The following is a 16,241-nucleotide window of genomic DNA, read 5'->3' as shown; positions in this document are numbered from 1 at the left end:
GATCCTCCGCAGAAGCAGAATATAGAGCCATGGCACATGGAGTCTCGGAATTATTGTGGCTAAGGTCCTTAATGGAAGAACTTGGGGTAGATCATGACAAACCCATGATGTTGTACTATGATAATCAGGCTGCCATCAACATTGCTCACAACCCGGTACAACATGATAGAACCAAACATATTGAGGTTGATAGACACTTTATTCGTGAAAGAGTCTCCTCCGGTGAAGTGTGTCTTCCATTCATTACTTCTGAAGGACAACTGGCAGATTTTCTCACCAAGGGCATTTCCAAGGCAAGGCTTCAACATGACACTGGCAAGCTGGGCATGATTAACATCTATGCTCAGCTTGAGGGGGAGTGTAGAGAAGATGGGCCGAATGGCCCATAGACTGTCATTTCATGTTATGTTATGTTTCTCTCTGTTGTGGGCCTTATTCTGGGCCCATACTCTGTAATATTCTGTTTTTTTTGTATTTTCCTACTCACTCAAGGGCCTCTCTGTAATTTGTCAAAGATTAACTTATTAATAAGATGTTTAGAGTGTTAGAGAAGGGTTATGTTCGAACCTCTTACTCTCTAACACTCATTGCCGCCAGCTCTCTCTTCTCTTCCTCTCTTGTTTGTTCATTTTCTGGTTTGCATCTAATCTCAAACAGTTCCATCATCAAGTGGGCTGTTTTTCAACTGATGTGTTTTGTTCTATCATGTAGCACCAGATTGGCAGCAATGCTTATATCTGCTTTGTTATCACAAAATAGAGTTATAGGTTTGGTCACTGGAAAACCCAACTCCCCCAACAAATTCTTTATCCACATGCCTTCAGCAACCCTATGGGCCATAGCACGATATTCAGCTTCAGCACTGGATCTAGCTACCACATTTTGCTTTTTACTTCTCCATGTAACAAGGTTCCCTCCTATGAAAGTGCAGTAGCCACTAGTAGACTTTCTGTCACTTTGGGATCCAGCCCAATCTGCATCTGTATAAACTTCAACTTTCAAATGTCCATGCTTTTGAAACAACAAACCAGTACCCGGATACTTCTTCAAATATCAGAGGATTCTCTCTGCTGCTTCAAGATGAGAAGACCTAGGAGCATGCATGAATTGACTGAGGACACCAACAGCATATGCAATGTCTGGGCGAGTCATAGAAAGGTATAACAATCTCCCTACAAGTCTCTGAAACTGTTTCACATCCTTGAGTGATTCACCACAATTGTCACCTAATTTATGGTTGGGGTCGATGGGAGAGTCAACTGGCTTCACCCCCATCTTTCCAGTGTCCTGAAGTAAATCTAAGATGTATTTCCTTTGAGAAATGAAGATACCTTTCTTTGATCGGGCAACTTCATTTCCAAGGAAGTATCTGGCAGGTCCTAGATCCTTCACTTCAAACTGAGTTGCAAGGAAAAGTTTCAATTTCTGAATTTCATCCTCCCAATCACCAGTAACAATTATGTCATCCACATAAACAATTAGAGCAGCAATTTTACCTTCTCCTTTTTTCACGAACAATGTGTGATCTGACTGACATTGCCTGTATCCTTTCTGCTGAACTGCCACATGGAATCTATTGAACCAAGCTCTTGGTGATTGTTTCAGCCCGTATAAGGACTTCTTCAACTTGCACACTTTCTGTTCACTGCCTTGGGCTAGAAACCTAGGAGGTTGAATCATGTACACTTCCTCTTCAAGGTCACCATTCAAGAATGCATTCTTGATGTCCAGTTGGTGTAAAACCCAATCCAGATTGGCTGCAAGAGAGAAAAGGACTCTAATGGAATTCATCTTGGCAACGGGGGCAAAAGTTTCAGCATAATCAACTCCATACACTTGAGTAAATCCCTTTGCCACTAAGCGAGCTTTATACCTTTCCATTGTTCCATCCGCCTTATGTTTGACTGTGAACACCCATTTACATCCAATTGGAACCTTTCCCTTGGGAAGATCAACAAGTTCCCATGTGCCATTTTTGTGAAGGGCATTAACTTCTTCCCTCATGGCATTTGTCCATTCAGGAACTGAAAGAACTTCTGCCACATTCTTAGGGATAGGGACACTGTCAATAAAGGTAAGGAAGGCACGGAATGAGGGTGAAATGTTCTCATAGGAGACAAAGTTGGAAATGGGATGTTTTGTGGTGCACAATCTAACCCCCTTCCTGTGAGCAATAGGACGGTCAAGATCATTAGCAGTAGAGGAATCATTTTCAATAGATTCAAGGACATCATTGGGAGCTAAAATACCTGAGTGAGTATGATCCTCCCTCGAGGAGTCTGGTGGCACAGGAGGTACAGCTTCCGGATTCTCTACAGCTCTTGGATTTGGCTGGCCTTTGCGACGGCGAGAAAAAACACGAAAAGGTGGAGGGTCAGGGATAGAGGGAAGCTGAACTAGTTTCTCCTCATGTCTACACTCCCCCTGAGGAGAAACAGGATAGAAAGGCTCATCTTCAAAGAAAGAAACATCCATGGAGACAGAATTTACAAGAAACAAGATCAAAAACACGGTAGCCTTTTTGAGTGAAGGAGTAACCAAGAAATATGCAAGGTATAGCACAAGAGTCCAATTTCCCACGAGTGGGAGACAGATTTTGGACAAAATACCGACAACCAAAGACACGAGGAGGAATAGAAAGAAGGGGAAATTTAGGAAAGAGAAGTTGATGTGGGGCTTTGTACTCTAACCGACGAGAGGGCATACGGTTTATAAGGTAAGTGGAACAAAGAACAGCTTCAAGCCAAAACCGTTTGGGAACATTCATATGTAGTAAACCTCGAGCCACTTCAAGGAGATGTCGGTTCTTCCACTCGGCCACACCATTTTGTTGTGGTGTGCGGGTACAAGAGCTACGGTGAAGGGAACCATGCGAAGCAAAAAATTCCGTGAGGTCACTATGAAAAAATTCTTTTGCATTATCTGATTGGAAAATTTGGATTTCAGTTTGAAATTGAGTGAAGACCATCCGCTAGAAATCTTGAATGATTTTTGGTACTTCTTCCCTGGTTCGCATCGGATATACCCATGTAAATCTAGAATAATCATCAATGAGGGTAATGAAATACTTGTAGCCACTCTCAGATGGTAAAGTAACAGGGCCCCACACATCAGAATGAACAATGTGAAATGGAGATTCAGATTTACTATGTCTTTGAAGAAAATGAGTTCTACAATGTTTACTCAACTGACACGTTTGACAAGAAAAGTCAGAGACAGACATTGACTTAAACAGATCTGGGAATACAACTTTCAAAGACTCAAAAGACAAATGACCAAGACGACAATGCCATAAATAGACATTTTTCTTACAGGACTGACTCATAGACTCTGTAACATGAAGACCAACCTTATTCTCCAGCATGTAAAGTCCATCAGCCATACGACCCCTACCAATCGTCCTCCCCGAGGTCAGATACTGAATCACACAATGAGAAAGGAAAAAAGTCACTGAGCAATTTAAGGAATTAGTAACACTACTAACAGAGAACAAATTAATGGGAAAGTTTGGAACATGAAGAACATCAGAGAGGGTAAGGCCAAGAGGAAGAGAGAGGATTCTTTGACCAGCTATGGAAGAGTATGATCCATCAGCTAGTCTCACCTTGTCTCTTCCAGAAAGATGGTGATAGGTTTGAAAGTAAGAGGACGTACCAGTCATATGTTTAGATGCTCCAGAATCAATGATCCATGGAGAGTCATGGGTGTGAGAAGCAACATGGAAAGCAGTGGCAGGATTACCTGACATAGATGCAAATGAGGTTGAGGGAGGAGTATCCATCTGACAAATTGCTCTACCATAGAGCTCTAAATGGTCACGGAAGATTCATAATGTCCTCCCTCGGGTCAGGTCCAGTGAAATGTGTCTGAGTCACAGTAGAAATGGTAGGCTGATGCTCCCGAGTAGCCATGTTGGCCATGTGATGTTTCTTTGTATTTTGCTGCCCGTACTTCTTATTCACCTCTGAACTTTGCTTCTTAGTCGGATCTTGAGCCCATTTTGGTTTCCCATGAAGATCCCAATAGGTATCTTTGGTGTGTCGGGGTTTCTGGCAATGAGTGCACCACAATTTTTCCTTATCTTCTGTTTTTTTCTGGAGATCTCCTTTCTGGGAAGAAGATCCCCCACCAGTAGATACACCCCCTTTTGCAACTAATACAACAGCATCCCCACCAGGGTTGTTCATCAAATTTCTCCTGCTTTCTTCAGATTGTACAAGAGCATAGACTTACTGAACAGAAGGGAGATCCTTAGAGCTGAGAATCTGAACTCTGATAGATTCATACATAGGATACAGACCATGTAAGAATGCAAACACCCTTTGCTAGGAGACAATCTGTTTGTACTTCTTAGCATCCTCATCACATTTCCAATCCACACTCTGGTAGTGATCCAACTCCTTCCAAGCAGATGTTAAGTCAAAGTAATAGACCGATAAACACCTCTCCCCCTGTCTACAAGTAGAAGATGTTGCCTGCAGTTGATAAATTTTGGCATAGTGTCTCAATTCTGAATATGTAGACTTTGCTTGTTCCCAGATTTCATTCGCAGTTTCAGCCCACATGAAATTCTTCCTGATTTGAGGCTGCATGGAAACCAAGAGCCAGGACATAACAATACTGTTCTCTTGATTCCATCTATAATATTCAGCCTCTCGAAGGATGGTTCTTTTATCCTCTCATTAATGTAGCCTATCTTCCCTCTTGCAGTGATGTATAATTTGATCCCTCTCGCCATTCTAGGTAATTTAATCCATCAAGAGGAACAACAGCCATAGGGAAGGATAGGTCACCACCCCCACTCATTCCATTCAGCATCGTGGAGATTCCAGATGTGGCTGAATCTTCACTATTCATGATTTCAGGTTTAAGAACACACAACACCCAAGGCACACTGCCTCACAGAGCTGTTACAGAAAAGGGATCTTATGTCCTTCAGTCCACAAAAGAAGAAGCATTTGCTATTTCAGCATACAACTAGGTACTTCTGACCTGCTGTTTCACAGAGAGCCAAGAACAAGCAATGTTGCTGCAACACTTGGACTAGTTTGTATGACCTACAATTTTTGTAGGAATCCAATGAATAAAAATACAAGCACTGCAATGCAGTACATAACCAGGTCTTATGACCTACGGTTTTACAGTTTTCATACAACTCCTTAGTAGAAAGAGAAACACAAGGTGATAGTTCACCATACACCTAATCGGCTGACACCAACTTCAGGGTAGCCGAACAGTCACTGAGATCAATAATGTAGCCAAACAGCAAGAACAGTCAAGGAAAAACTTCAGTCCATCAACAATGTAGCTGAATAGTAGTGACACACCAGAGGAGAACACCACATTCGAATTTTAGGGCATCAACAGTCCATCAAAGGGTGCAAGAAGAAAGAACAACAAAAAACAGTTTCAATTGAATACCAGGGCACCCGAACAGCAGATGGACAGTACCTTCTTGAACTCCAGCCTCTCTGCAAACCAGAACCTCCTCTTCGTACAACAGGTGACAGCCTCTCTACAGCCGAGCAATCAATGAAAACAGCATATGGGCTGGAATACGAAAAAACTCTGTACCAGAACTCTTTTCTGCGCTAAGAAGTTGAACAGTCAGGCCGGCACCTTCTTCCTTCTTGAAGTCGAGCATCAAGGATACAACTTCTAGGAGATGAAGAGGCAATCTACTCGGCATTGGAGAATGACCTCAACTAATTTGTTTTCAGGCCTGGACGAACTTGCTCTGATACCATGTTGAGTAAGAGCAAGTGATAGACAAGAGAGAAGAGTGGGAGAGAGGAGAGGAGAGCCGAGAGGACTGAAAGCCCCTATTGAACTTAGGGGGTGAAAGAATGATCTATTATTATTTATACTAGTACAGTCTAACAGTAATCAAAGAGGAAATTACATCAGTACCCTTATGGTACTAAACCTGAATACATAAACATAAACATAAACAACTGACAACAGACACCAAGATCCGCTCCTGCTGAAGATGACACAGCTGTAGGTGGAACAGAACCAGCAGAGTGCGTCCTACACACTGGATCCTTCTCAAGAACCCTCTTGAAACTCTGAGCACCAAATCTTTTACAGTCTTTTCTGCAAGACTGATGTCGAGAATTGATTTCTTGATTTCTTTCTTCTGCAAAGATCAAATCTTGCAAGAAGGAATGGCGGCGGCTGGAGGAGAACTCCTAGGACGAAGATGGCTGAATTGCTTCTCTTCTCTCTGGAGTGTGTATGAGATCTTATCTCAATTCGCAGGATGCTTTATTGCTTAAACCCTTGGTTCGAAAATCTCTTTTTTCTCTTAGGGTTTCTCCTCTTTTCTTCTTGATTAAGAAACCTCCTAATTAGGAGTTATCCCAATCCAAATCAGTATTTGGATAGGGGATTATCTTAATCCTATCTGCAGATTAAGTTAGCTTACTCCTGATCTTATCAGGAGGTTACCAGATTCAAATCTGATTTGAATTTGGTATCCAAAGTGGATAAGGTTAAAGGCCCAATCCTTTTGCTAACATTAATCTCAGATCCGCCCCTAGATGGGTGATCACATCAGCCCAGCTCAAAATGGGCTTTTGGTCCATCAAGTGTTTAGTGCTTAACTAGTTTCCAATCTGCTGCCCAGTTGGGCTTCTTTGTATGGCGTGGGACCCAAGCATTGATCTACACACCAGCCACATGGGTTCGGCCCAGCCTTTATTACAAGACCTAGCCAAAATCACTGAAAAGCTCAATGAACCCCTGAGCCCATCACATGGACCCTATGGGCCCAACACTTACATTAAGTGGTCCTTGGGCCAAGCCATCTTATAAAAACCCAGGAACTGTGGGCAGGTGCAAGATTAGCCCATCAGGTACTATCCTAAATGGTCATACACTTAACCTCTCAGCCTTTAATGATCAAGCACTGCCCAACAAGAGAGGACCTCTCCCTCGGCTACAAGGAACAGTGCCACACTCTCCACTCACATGGATCCTGGGAATTAAAACCATTTGCAAACATTTTGAAACCGTACGAATATATATATATATATATATATATATATATGTGTGTGTGTGTGTGTGTATATTAATTTTGCAAAACAAAATTCCAACGATTGAAATCAACTGTCGGCGGTTTGGTTTCCATCAGAGAGAGTGCATTCCCGATCATTACCTTTGTCCAACAAAGGGGCTGATCCTGTCACTATGATCACCCACTCAGATGAATTCTCAGACTGTCCCAACATACCCAGGTTTTGATCCCCGCTAAGGATCTCACTGATTGGCATATCAAAGACAGCCCGATCCAACACATAGTGAAGTGTCATAATCGAGTCTAGGGGTCAGGTGTAACTTTCCAGTTTTGCCCATCTATCTCCAAGGTCCAGGGCAATACTGGAAATATGGTCCGGTTCAAGGATTCGAGTAATCCCATACTGCATGTGCCTTGGGTCTTACCCTGGTGGCCGAGACAGGCCATCCCAACACTTTAAAACTAACACGAGTCTCCATAAGTGTCCAGTTTTAGGGTCTTACACAGAATTATACCAAACAACATGAATCAAGCATGCACTTTATTTATTTACACTAAATAACAAAAGTACATCAAATCGGATTGAAGCTAAGGGCATACAAAACTGTCTAACAATATCTACATGTTCTACACTCTTGGCATTGTGGGTTGTAAAGTACCTATGAAAATTAGCATTTCTATGTGTTCATAGTTATACCATATTCTTAGTTATTTCAACCTTAGACTTAGTGTTGTTGATGTATTTGTGGGATTTGTTAGAGTTTTCCTAGTATATCCAAGTGTATTTGTATCTTTCCACCATATCTGTCTATCTAAATTGTCTCTGCATTCATATTTGGATCCAAGCTTCCCAATACAATATGCAATGTCAATATTGTGTGTTAGGTTGAAGGTTTTGTATGTATTGATGGTTCGGCTGATAAGAGTTCTTATTAGCCTGTATTTGAGTTTAAGTTGTTATGTACTGGGCCTGTGTTAATGGGCCTAAGTCTGTTTAGTGTTTTAAGTTGTCTGGGTGTCCCATCACTAATCAGGGGCATCCCAGTCATTTCATGTAACATTGTACTGTACTTTAATATAAATAGCAGTACTGTTGACTGGGTTAGTTCAGTTCGACATTCTCAGCATCTCTTGGTCTTCACCTCTCTTCTACTGCTTGAGCTACAGCACTTCAGCTTTCATGGTATCAGAGCATTAAGCACCTTCCTGGTTACAGCCGACGCCATCTCTTCTCTCTTGTTGTCTTTCTTTTCTTTTCTTTTTCTGGGTTGCTGCTGTGAAACCCTAGGGTTGTAGGAGAACAAAACAAGGTTCGAACCTAGGGTTTCCCTTGGTTGTAGGGCGCAAGGGAAGTAAGACCCAGATGCTGATGTCCTACTAGACTGTTTCTAGTTATAGTAGTTATTCGGCTACTAAGAGAGGTCTGTATAGGACAGACCTTGTTGAGGACTAATTTCAGCAGTCCTAGCAGTAGTCGTAAGGGGAGAACTCTCTTTACAGTTGCAGTACTCAAAGCTCAAGTGAAGTCTGCATAGCACAGTGGTGGAGAGCCCTTAGTTTCAGGTCGGTTACCAGCCCATAACAACTCATTTGTTGTTGTAACTGAACTGCTTCAGAACTGTGACAGTCTCGGCAAGTCTAAAACAGTGTTGTGAGCTGTCAGAACCTTCTTCAACTCGGCAACTAGTCTCTCTTTCAGCACTGTGATCACTTCGGCTAGTCTTAACCATCTACACAGAGGCTGCAGTCAAGATGTCTTCAGTATCAGGAGAGGTTTCTTCTAGGGACAACAGATCTACTGCAAGGTCTTCAAATCTGGAAAACCCTAATCTGCACAACTTGCAAATTACAAGTGTGTTGCTGGATGAGTACAACTTCAGGGAGTGGTCCATTTCTGCAATGCTTTTTATTACATCCCGTGATCTCACAAGTACTTAGATGGGAACAAGAAGGAACTTGAGGTTGGCAGTGCAGAGTATGCTGTGTGGCGCAAGGAGAATGCCACAGTTATGTCTTGGTTGCTTGCCTCTATGACTCATCGAGTTGTCAGGACTGTTCATCACTTTCCTACAGCAGCCAAGATTTGGGAAAAGGTATCTAAGACCTATGGACAGAAGAAAAACAATGCTAGAATCTACAGATTGAATCAAGACATTGTGGCCTTAAGGCAAGGGGATATGATAGTTGCAACATACTTTGTAACTCTGGAAGGCGTTTGGGAAGAACTTGACCATCACTTGATATTGGATTGGGAAAATGCCAGGGACAAGGAGAGACATGATAAGCAGATTGAAGAGAGCAGAGCCTTTAAGTTCTTGGCTGGCCTGGACCCAGTGTATGAGGGTATAAGGTCACAAATTCTAGGGAGAGATGAATTGCCCAAGTTACACCATGTTTATTATCTAGTGAGGAATGAAGAAGTCAGGAGAAAGGAGATGCAAGTTGACTCTCAAACTCAACCAACTGAACAATTTGGAGAACATTCAGCCCTGGTCTCCACTAAGGGAAACAGATATCCAGACAAGAAACACCTTAAGTGCACTCATTGTGGTGGTGAGAGACATGTAAAAGAAAAGTGTTGGGTCCTGTATCCTCACCTGAAGCCAGCTGCATTGAGAAAGGACAAGAAACAACAAAAGGGTCATGCGGCAAGTGGGAATCTTGTCACCAACAACAATGGTGACAACTCACAGAATATACCAACAGTGTCTTCTCCTATGGGGCAGGTTGCTGATTCCTCTGGAGCTGGTGCTTTGGGCTTCACTACTAGTGAGGTAGAGGTCCTTAGCCGGGCATTAGCCCATCTTCAGGCAGACCACCAAAAGCTTAACGTACTCTTTGAGGATGGTGGTCGACCTCCTTGGGTGCCTAACCTTGGCACCCCTAGACCAACTTCCCTTGCGGGGCGGCCCTGGTTAATGGCTAGCATGGCTACCAGGGTTCCTCATGGGCGCACACATGCTCATGGGGACCGTGCATGGACCGGCACTACGCTGCCGACACTCAAGGGAGGCTTGGCATGTGGGCCTGGCTCAAGCATGACCCTTTACCTCGCCAGCCCCTTGCCCAAGCTGAATGAGCTATCACATTGCCCCTAGCGCACGGGTGTGTTCCAGCCCAAGCGGTTGCCTCTCATCATGGCACACAGGTGCCTACATCATCGGCATACAGGAGACCCCTTCACATCAATGCCCAGTCACCTCTCATCGGCGCACAGTCGCCTCTCATTATGGTCGTCCCCCTTTATGCCAGTATCTCACACTAAATTATTAGCTTCGGATACCCACAGAACAAAAAGGTTCCAGTTTTTCTGATAACTTTCATTATCATTTCAAGTTCTACTCTAGAAGACCCATCTCCGTTTGTTAGCCAAGATTCAACTCCTCAGAGCAAAAACCCAATTTTATTTGGATTGAAAGTGGAGCATATTTGTTTAACATATTTACTTCTGAGTAACCTTTTCTGTTAATTAAGAAAGGCGTGATGACCTTGACCTTCAATCAAGAGCTACTTTACAAACCATTGTGAAACTTCCCTTCTGTAGAAATCAGAATGCTAGATTTTCTTATATTTCCAATTAAAGTTCATATACAAATTTGCCTGGGATTGAACTTCATCCACTTCTGCAGCCTAAGTTGGTGGGTGAAGATGCCACTTTTGACAGCAGGAACCCCTCAATTCCTTACGAGAGAAATCAGAATCATAGAGTGAGCTTTTTTCTTTTTTTCTTTTTTTTTGTCTTATCATAATGTATATTTTTTGTTATTGGTAAGAAATTTTGTGTTTTTAATGGGCCAATAAGAAACAATTGCCTTGTTAAGTATCATTTGGCTCTGATTGCATTCGTCTTCTTTACGCAGGTTGGTTACAACCCAGTCACGTCTCTTCCACTTGCACAACCAAGTTTACATGTTCAGCCAGAGAAACAATCTCTGAGACCTAGAGGTGTTTCTGTTGCTTCTGGTAGTACTGTAACATCTGAAACAGAAACCTCAAGTGAAACACGGATTAGATGGACTCCAGATCTTCACAAGCGATTTGTTGAATCTGTGAATCGCCTTGGGGGTGCTGAAAGTAAGTATTTTGAGATCATATTTGAGGTCAAGAATGTAGAAAGTAGTTGACATTTATTTGTTGGGTGAATGCAGAAGCTACTCCAAAAAGGATCCGGAAGTTGATGGATTCTGAAGGATTAACCAACTTCCATGTGAAAAGCCATTTGCAGGTTTTCCATTGCAAAATACAGAACTTAGGTGTTGTATAAATATCAGTTTTTATTTAGTTTTCTGAGATCTGAGTCAAACCTTTTTAATGTGGACTTCAGAAATATCGAATTGCCAAGTACATAGCAGAACTGCAGAAGCCAGAAGGTTAATCATTTCTGCAAACCCAGAAGCCTTAACAGCAGGCTGAATTTGATCATCCGAACAGATGATAGGCGATCGAGATCTCTTAATTCCAAATGACAGCAAATACATGTATTGATCAAAACATAAGAAAACCCATAAGGAATGAAGGACCCACATTTTTTCAGAGAAATATTAATAATAATGTGGATAATTTAATACAATCTACGCAATATTGTCAATCCAATAAGGGCAATTTTGGAACCCAATTTACCATTCAGAAGGTGAACATTGGGTAGTTTTGTAATTTTGCTGCTTCTGTCAGTCCAATTTAACGGAAGGGGTGTATATGTAATGATGTTAGAAAAAGAAAGGGAGGACAGTATTATTAGCATAAAGCAGGGTACTTAACTGCAACTGTCCTTTAAATACTTTTTTTAGAGATTAGGGTTGTGTTTTTACTTTTAATGTTTTGTGTTGGCCAATTCAAATTTTTGAGAAATTATTTTGTTACATCGCAGCATATGACAAATTCCGCCAGAAAAATATCGACATTGGCATTTGTAACAGAAATACCAAATTTGATGTTTTGCAATGATACCCAATGTTAGGGCAATACATGGGTCCGTTTGGTTTCATTTCACTTACTTTTTTTCAACCGAACCAACGCTGTCGGGTTGATCATTTAGTCAACTGAAACCAATCCATAAAAATGTAAAACCGTTAAATCATTTTTGAATTTTTTTCGGTTGGTTTAATTGGTTAATCAAAGGAAAATGTATCATTATATATTTTATTGTCAAATGTCAAACCATCCATTTGTTATTACATGGGTCCCATTAGAGGTAAAACTTCACTTTAGTATGTAATCCTTGGAGTTTTGAGTTATGTCTTTTTTTTTTTATGAAATTGAAAATTGAAAAATTGAAAGTGGGAGAAAATAATAGAGAATGTTGGCGGGCTGACAAAATTTAAATATAAAATAAGTTAGATCATAAAAAGAGTCTAAATTAAAAAATAATAACAAAGCTACATTTCCCTTTGTCCCACTAATACAACAGATAGATGTAAAAGGTAGTCGATTCGATCGGTTTTTGTTTGGTTTATAACACAATAGCCCATAACTGAACCAAACTGTTGGATTTTACTATTTTTCAAATTGAAAATGACTGAATTATTTTGAGAACCGACTAAATTGGTTGAATCGGGCCAGTTTGGTCAATTTGATTGGTTTCTACTATTTTCTGAACAACCCTACCCAATGTTGCATCTTTTTTTTTTCTTTCGAGTCAGCAATGTTGCATTGATAACTCAAAGCATTTGTGGAAGAAAAAAAGTATATTCTCATATAATTTGTTTTGACCAACCTAAAAAGTTGCAAGTAGAAGAGGCAAATAGTCAACAAACTTTCTACCAAGGTTTTTGAGTGGCAAAAGTTGCAAGTAGAAGTGGCAAATAGTCAACAACTTAGAAAAAATGGCAACATTGTCATGTCTCAACAAAACTTTCTACCAAGGTTTTTGAACCACCGTTCAACCTGAGAACCATCCAGGCAATTGGTTCTATTTTACCTAAAACTCGCTTTCAGTCAAAAAAATGTTGAAAAAGTCAACAAACCTTTGACCCAGACGGTCGAACCATTGACTCGTTCAACAGTTTGTGATCGTTTTTTAATTTTAAATTATTTTTTTAATTTAGTTGTTAGAACGGGCCATTTGTTCGGACCGCATGGTCGAACCATTGACCTAGAAACCAGTGGCCAAAATGGTTTCATTTTCGGGTCATTTATTAAAATGTTGTTTTCTACTATGTTTTTCTAAATTTAATGATAAAGCTGGAATTTTTCCCTTTTGTTCTCTCTCTCTCTCTCTTCAAATTTGTGGCCTACCTATCTCTATTCTCTTAGTCGTAAGTTAGCCATTATTAATTTATTTATGAAGGGTAAATTGCTGAACCTCCCTTGAAGTTTTTCACCATTGTTGAAACCTCTGAAGTTTGGTAATTGCTAACACCTCCCTGAACTTTCTGACATAGTTGCAATTTGACTCTTTATTAAAATCCTTTAGCAAGAGATAGAAATGTCTAAAATACCCATGCAGTTATCATTGATGTTGGTTTCTACAATAAAAGCAATATGAACTTTATGATGAATAACAGAAAAAAGAGTTTAAAGTTACAGTTTTACCTTTGAGCAATTGATATAAATGGAAAATTTGGAAAATAAATCAATTTTGGAAAAGAGATTGAAAAGGCTTGGAGTAGCAATCAATATAAAGAGAAATTTTTGGAAAATAAGCACTTTGGTCAAAGAAGCTACATGGCTATTTTGGACATATTCATGCCTCTTGTTAAAGGATTTTAACAAAGGGGGTCTACTTGACTTAAGGAGAGGTTTTAGTAATTTATCCATTTATTAACTATACCATACTAATGCAACAGTAGAACTGTAATTGATCAAAAAAAAAAAAAAAAACACATTAGAACTGTAAAACATAACATCTTCTGAACACCATATATGATGTCATGGGTCGATCCTTTCATCGTGAACTGTTGAACCACTGAGACAGGAATCAGATAGAAAAACGTTTCCTTTTCTGGGATGGTTTTGTCCAGGGTATCACACCAAAATGTTGATCAAATTCCCTCTAAGGAGATCATAGATAGGCCTGTCAATGATACTCAAAAATCTGCAACCCCATTCAATTATCTTGGATTTGAATGACGTGTTTATGTAATTAGGTCGGATTTGGATGTTACAATTTTCATTCGATTAATAATCAGATCAGATTTAGGTTTGACTCCATCTGATCCAATTAAAATCCGAATCTAATTATATTATAATATTAATTGATTTTAATATAGAAATTTTATATAATTGTGTTTAAAATTGTAAAAATATTTTTGTACATTATATTATCTATGAATTTATATATAATAATTCAGTATACTATATTTACATTAATTTATTATATATAAAAATTGAAAAGTAATTAAATTTTATATTTTTTGTATTTTAAAAATTAAAGTGATATCGGATTAAATCCAATCTGTTAGAATTCAAATTCGAATCCAATACCTTCAAATCCGATCCAAGTTTTCAATAATTGGATGAGATTCGAATTTTGCTGAATCCGATCCAATTACAGCTCTAATCATAGAAACTGGATTTTTAAGTGACCACCAAGCTCACATCTTGAAATCCATTCCTCAAGCTGGGCTTCAGTGTTTCACAGGAAACTATCTTTAAACAAAAGGCAACTGAACATAATCTACATAGTTTTTACGCTCAAAAAGCAGATTGTTCACAGTGACAAGATTCCTTGTCTTCTAGAAAAAGATAAATACGATTAATTTGTATTTTCCCTGATGACCCATTAGCTCTGCATGCCGTCGCTAACATGTCAGTTGGTTGGATGCCGTCACAGCTCAATAATTTTATCTTATAACATTCATAGTGATGACTAAATCATTTGGCTTCACCTTAAAGCTAAAACCCCATGTACTCACAACGACCTCAAACAGGGAAAACTTTACTTGCCATGAATCTAAAGAAAATATTATTTTGCATGGAAACCGCAATACATAACCTAGCTAAATATTTGCCGAAAAACAATGATTTAGGCAACATGACGAAGTTTGTTATCTTTCAAAAGTATTAATAAACAGATGTTAGTGCATTTATTCATGTAAAATTATTGTGTATCACAACACATAAAACACCACACAAACATAAAAACATGCTCAGAAACACGCATACGTGAGGATTCTACTCACCATTCCTCAGCAATTCTCATGCCACTTTCTCGCTGCTTTTTTCTTTTTTCTTTCCCTTCCTTCCAATACTTCCTCTCCTTCCTATGCCCCTGCTGACCCTGAGTCTCGATTTGTTCCGACATGTCCATGTGAACACCCGGATCAGTGGAGCTGTAACTCCCAACTAGCATGATTGAGTTATTAATGGCTTGGAAATTATTGTTCAGGTAAGTAACCATTGCCTCGTCTTCACCTATTGATACCTCGTCGGTTGGTTCAGAAATCTTATCAACGTCTGATTTCATGGACGCTCCAAGGTTGCTTCCCGCGAGGGTGATGATACTTGCACCATGTTCATCCTCATCAAGAACATGGCGGCTGGACCCAGGTCTACTTAAGTGTTGAAGATCAATGACTCGGTGTGTCAATTCAGAGATCATCTCAATGACACCGCCCTGGTTCTCATTATCATGTGAAAGGCCAGGCTTTTTGGGATTGTTGGTTTCGGGTACCATGTCTAGGGTGATGGAAAGATTGGTTTGAGAAGGAAAATAGTTTATTATAGGAGTGGTATGCTTTGTTACATGCTTGTTTTAATTTATGAGAGAATTCAAGCGTGAGTCACAAGCTAAAAAGAAAGAATAGAATCCGAGTTCTTTACTCGCCTATAGAGCAAGGGATTGCTCTGGATTCACATTTGCTCTTTCTTTTGTTCTTGCCACACTTTCAAAACCTCATGGATAGCTTTCATGCTTTTGTGCATGCAACACATTAGGTTTCATGCTTTCGGTCCTGATTCCAAATTCTTTATCAACCTGAAAATCTGGAAAACTGGAACGATAGAACCAGATCTGGAGGGAAACATTAAATGGCAAGAATCCATCAATACTCAAGCCCAATGGCTTGACCGGCATGCCGAACTGATTGAGTTATTACGTTGCACTTGCTAACAAAAAAAAAATATGTTGTACTGGTTGCCTCTTTTATTATGCCCATTCTGTTAACAAATCATAGTTACACAATTTGGCAAAAGTTAGTTCTTATCGATCTTTTTAAGAAAATGGAAATAGAAGTGGCCGGCATTGTTTCATTTCAAGCACCAATGTTTATTAGCGTAAATTTCT

General features: G+C 40.0%; 1 protein-coding gene across 5 annotated transcripts in view; it reads left to right on the top strand.

Moving 5' to 3' along the window:
* LOC148879505 (DNA (cytosine-5)-methyltransferase 1-like) overlaps positions 1-11,962 on the top strand; it is a 171,442-nt gene extending 159,480 nt beyond the window's left edge. For 3 of the 5 annotated variants that reach the window (XR_016104257.1, XM_088961044.1, XM_088961045.1), the window contains 4 exons: positions 10,648-10,725; positions 10,879-11,092; positions 11,167-11,243; positions 11,343-11,962. Coding sequence is in view for 3 of the 5 variants with exons in the window: in XM_088961044.1 (XP_088817170.1) it covers positions 10,648-10,725; positions 10,879-11,092; positions 11,167-11,243; positions 11,343-11,393 (420 nt within the window). In the remaining 2 variants the exon portion in view is untranslated. The remainder of the gene's footprint in view (positions 1-10,647; positions 10,726-10,878; positions 11,093-11,166; positions 11,244-11,342) is intronic. The other 2 variants (XR_016104258.1, XM_088961046.1) reach the window with 2 other exon arrangements.
* The last annotated feature ends 4,279 nt before the right edge of the window (positions 11,963-16,241 follow it).

The sequence above is a fragment of the Nelumbo lutea genome, chromosome 1 (assembly GCF_056320005.1).
Source record: "Nelumbo lutea isolate HS-2025 chromosome 1, American lotus-T2T, whole genome shotgun sequence".
NCBI classification, from domain to species: Eukaryota; Viridiplantae; Streptophyta; class Magnoliopsida; order Proteales; family Nelumbonaceae; genus Nelumbo; species Nelumbo lutea.
The sequence above is the reverse complement of the archived record's forward strand: the minus strand, read 5'-3'. Positions and strand labels throughout refer to the sequence as shown.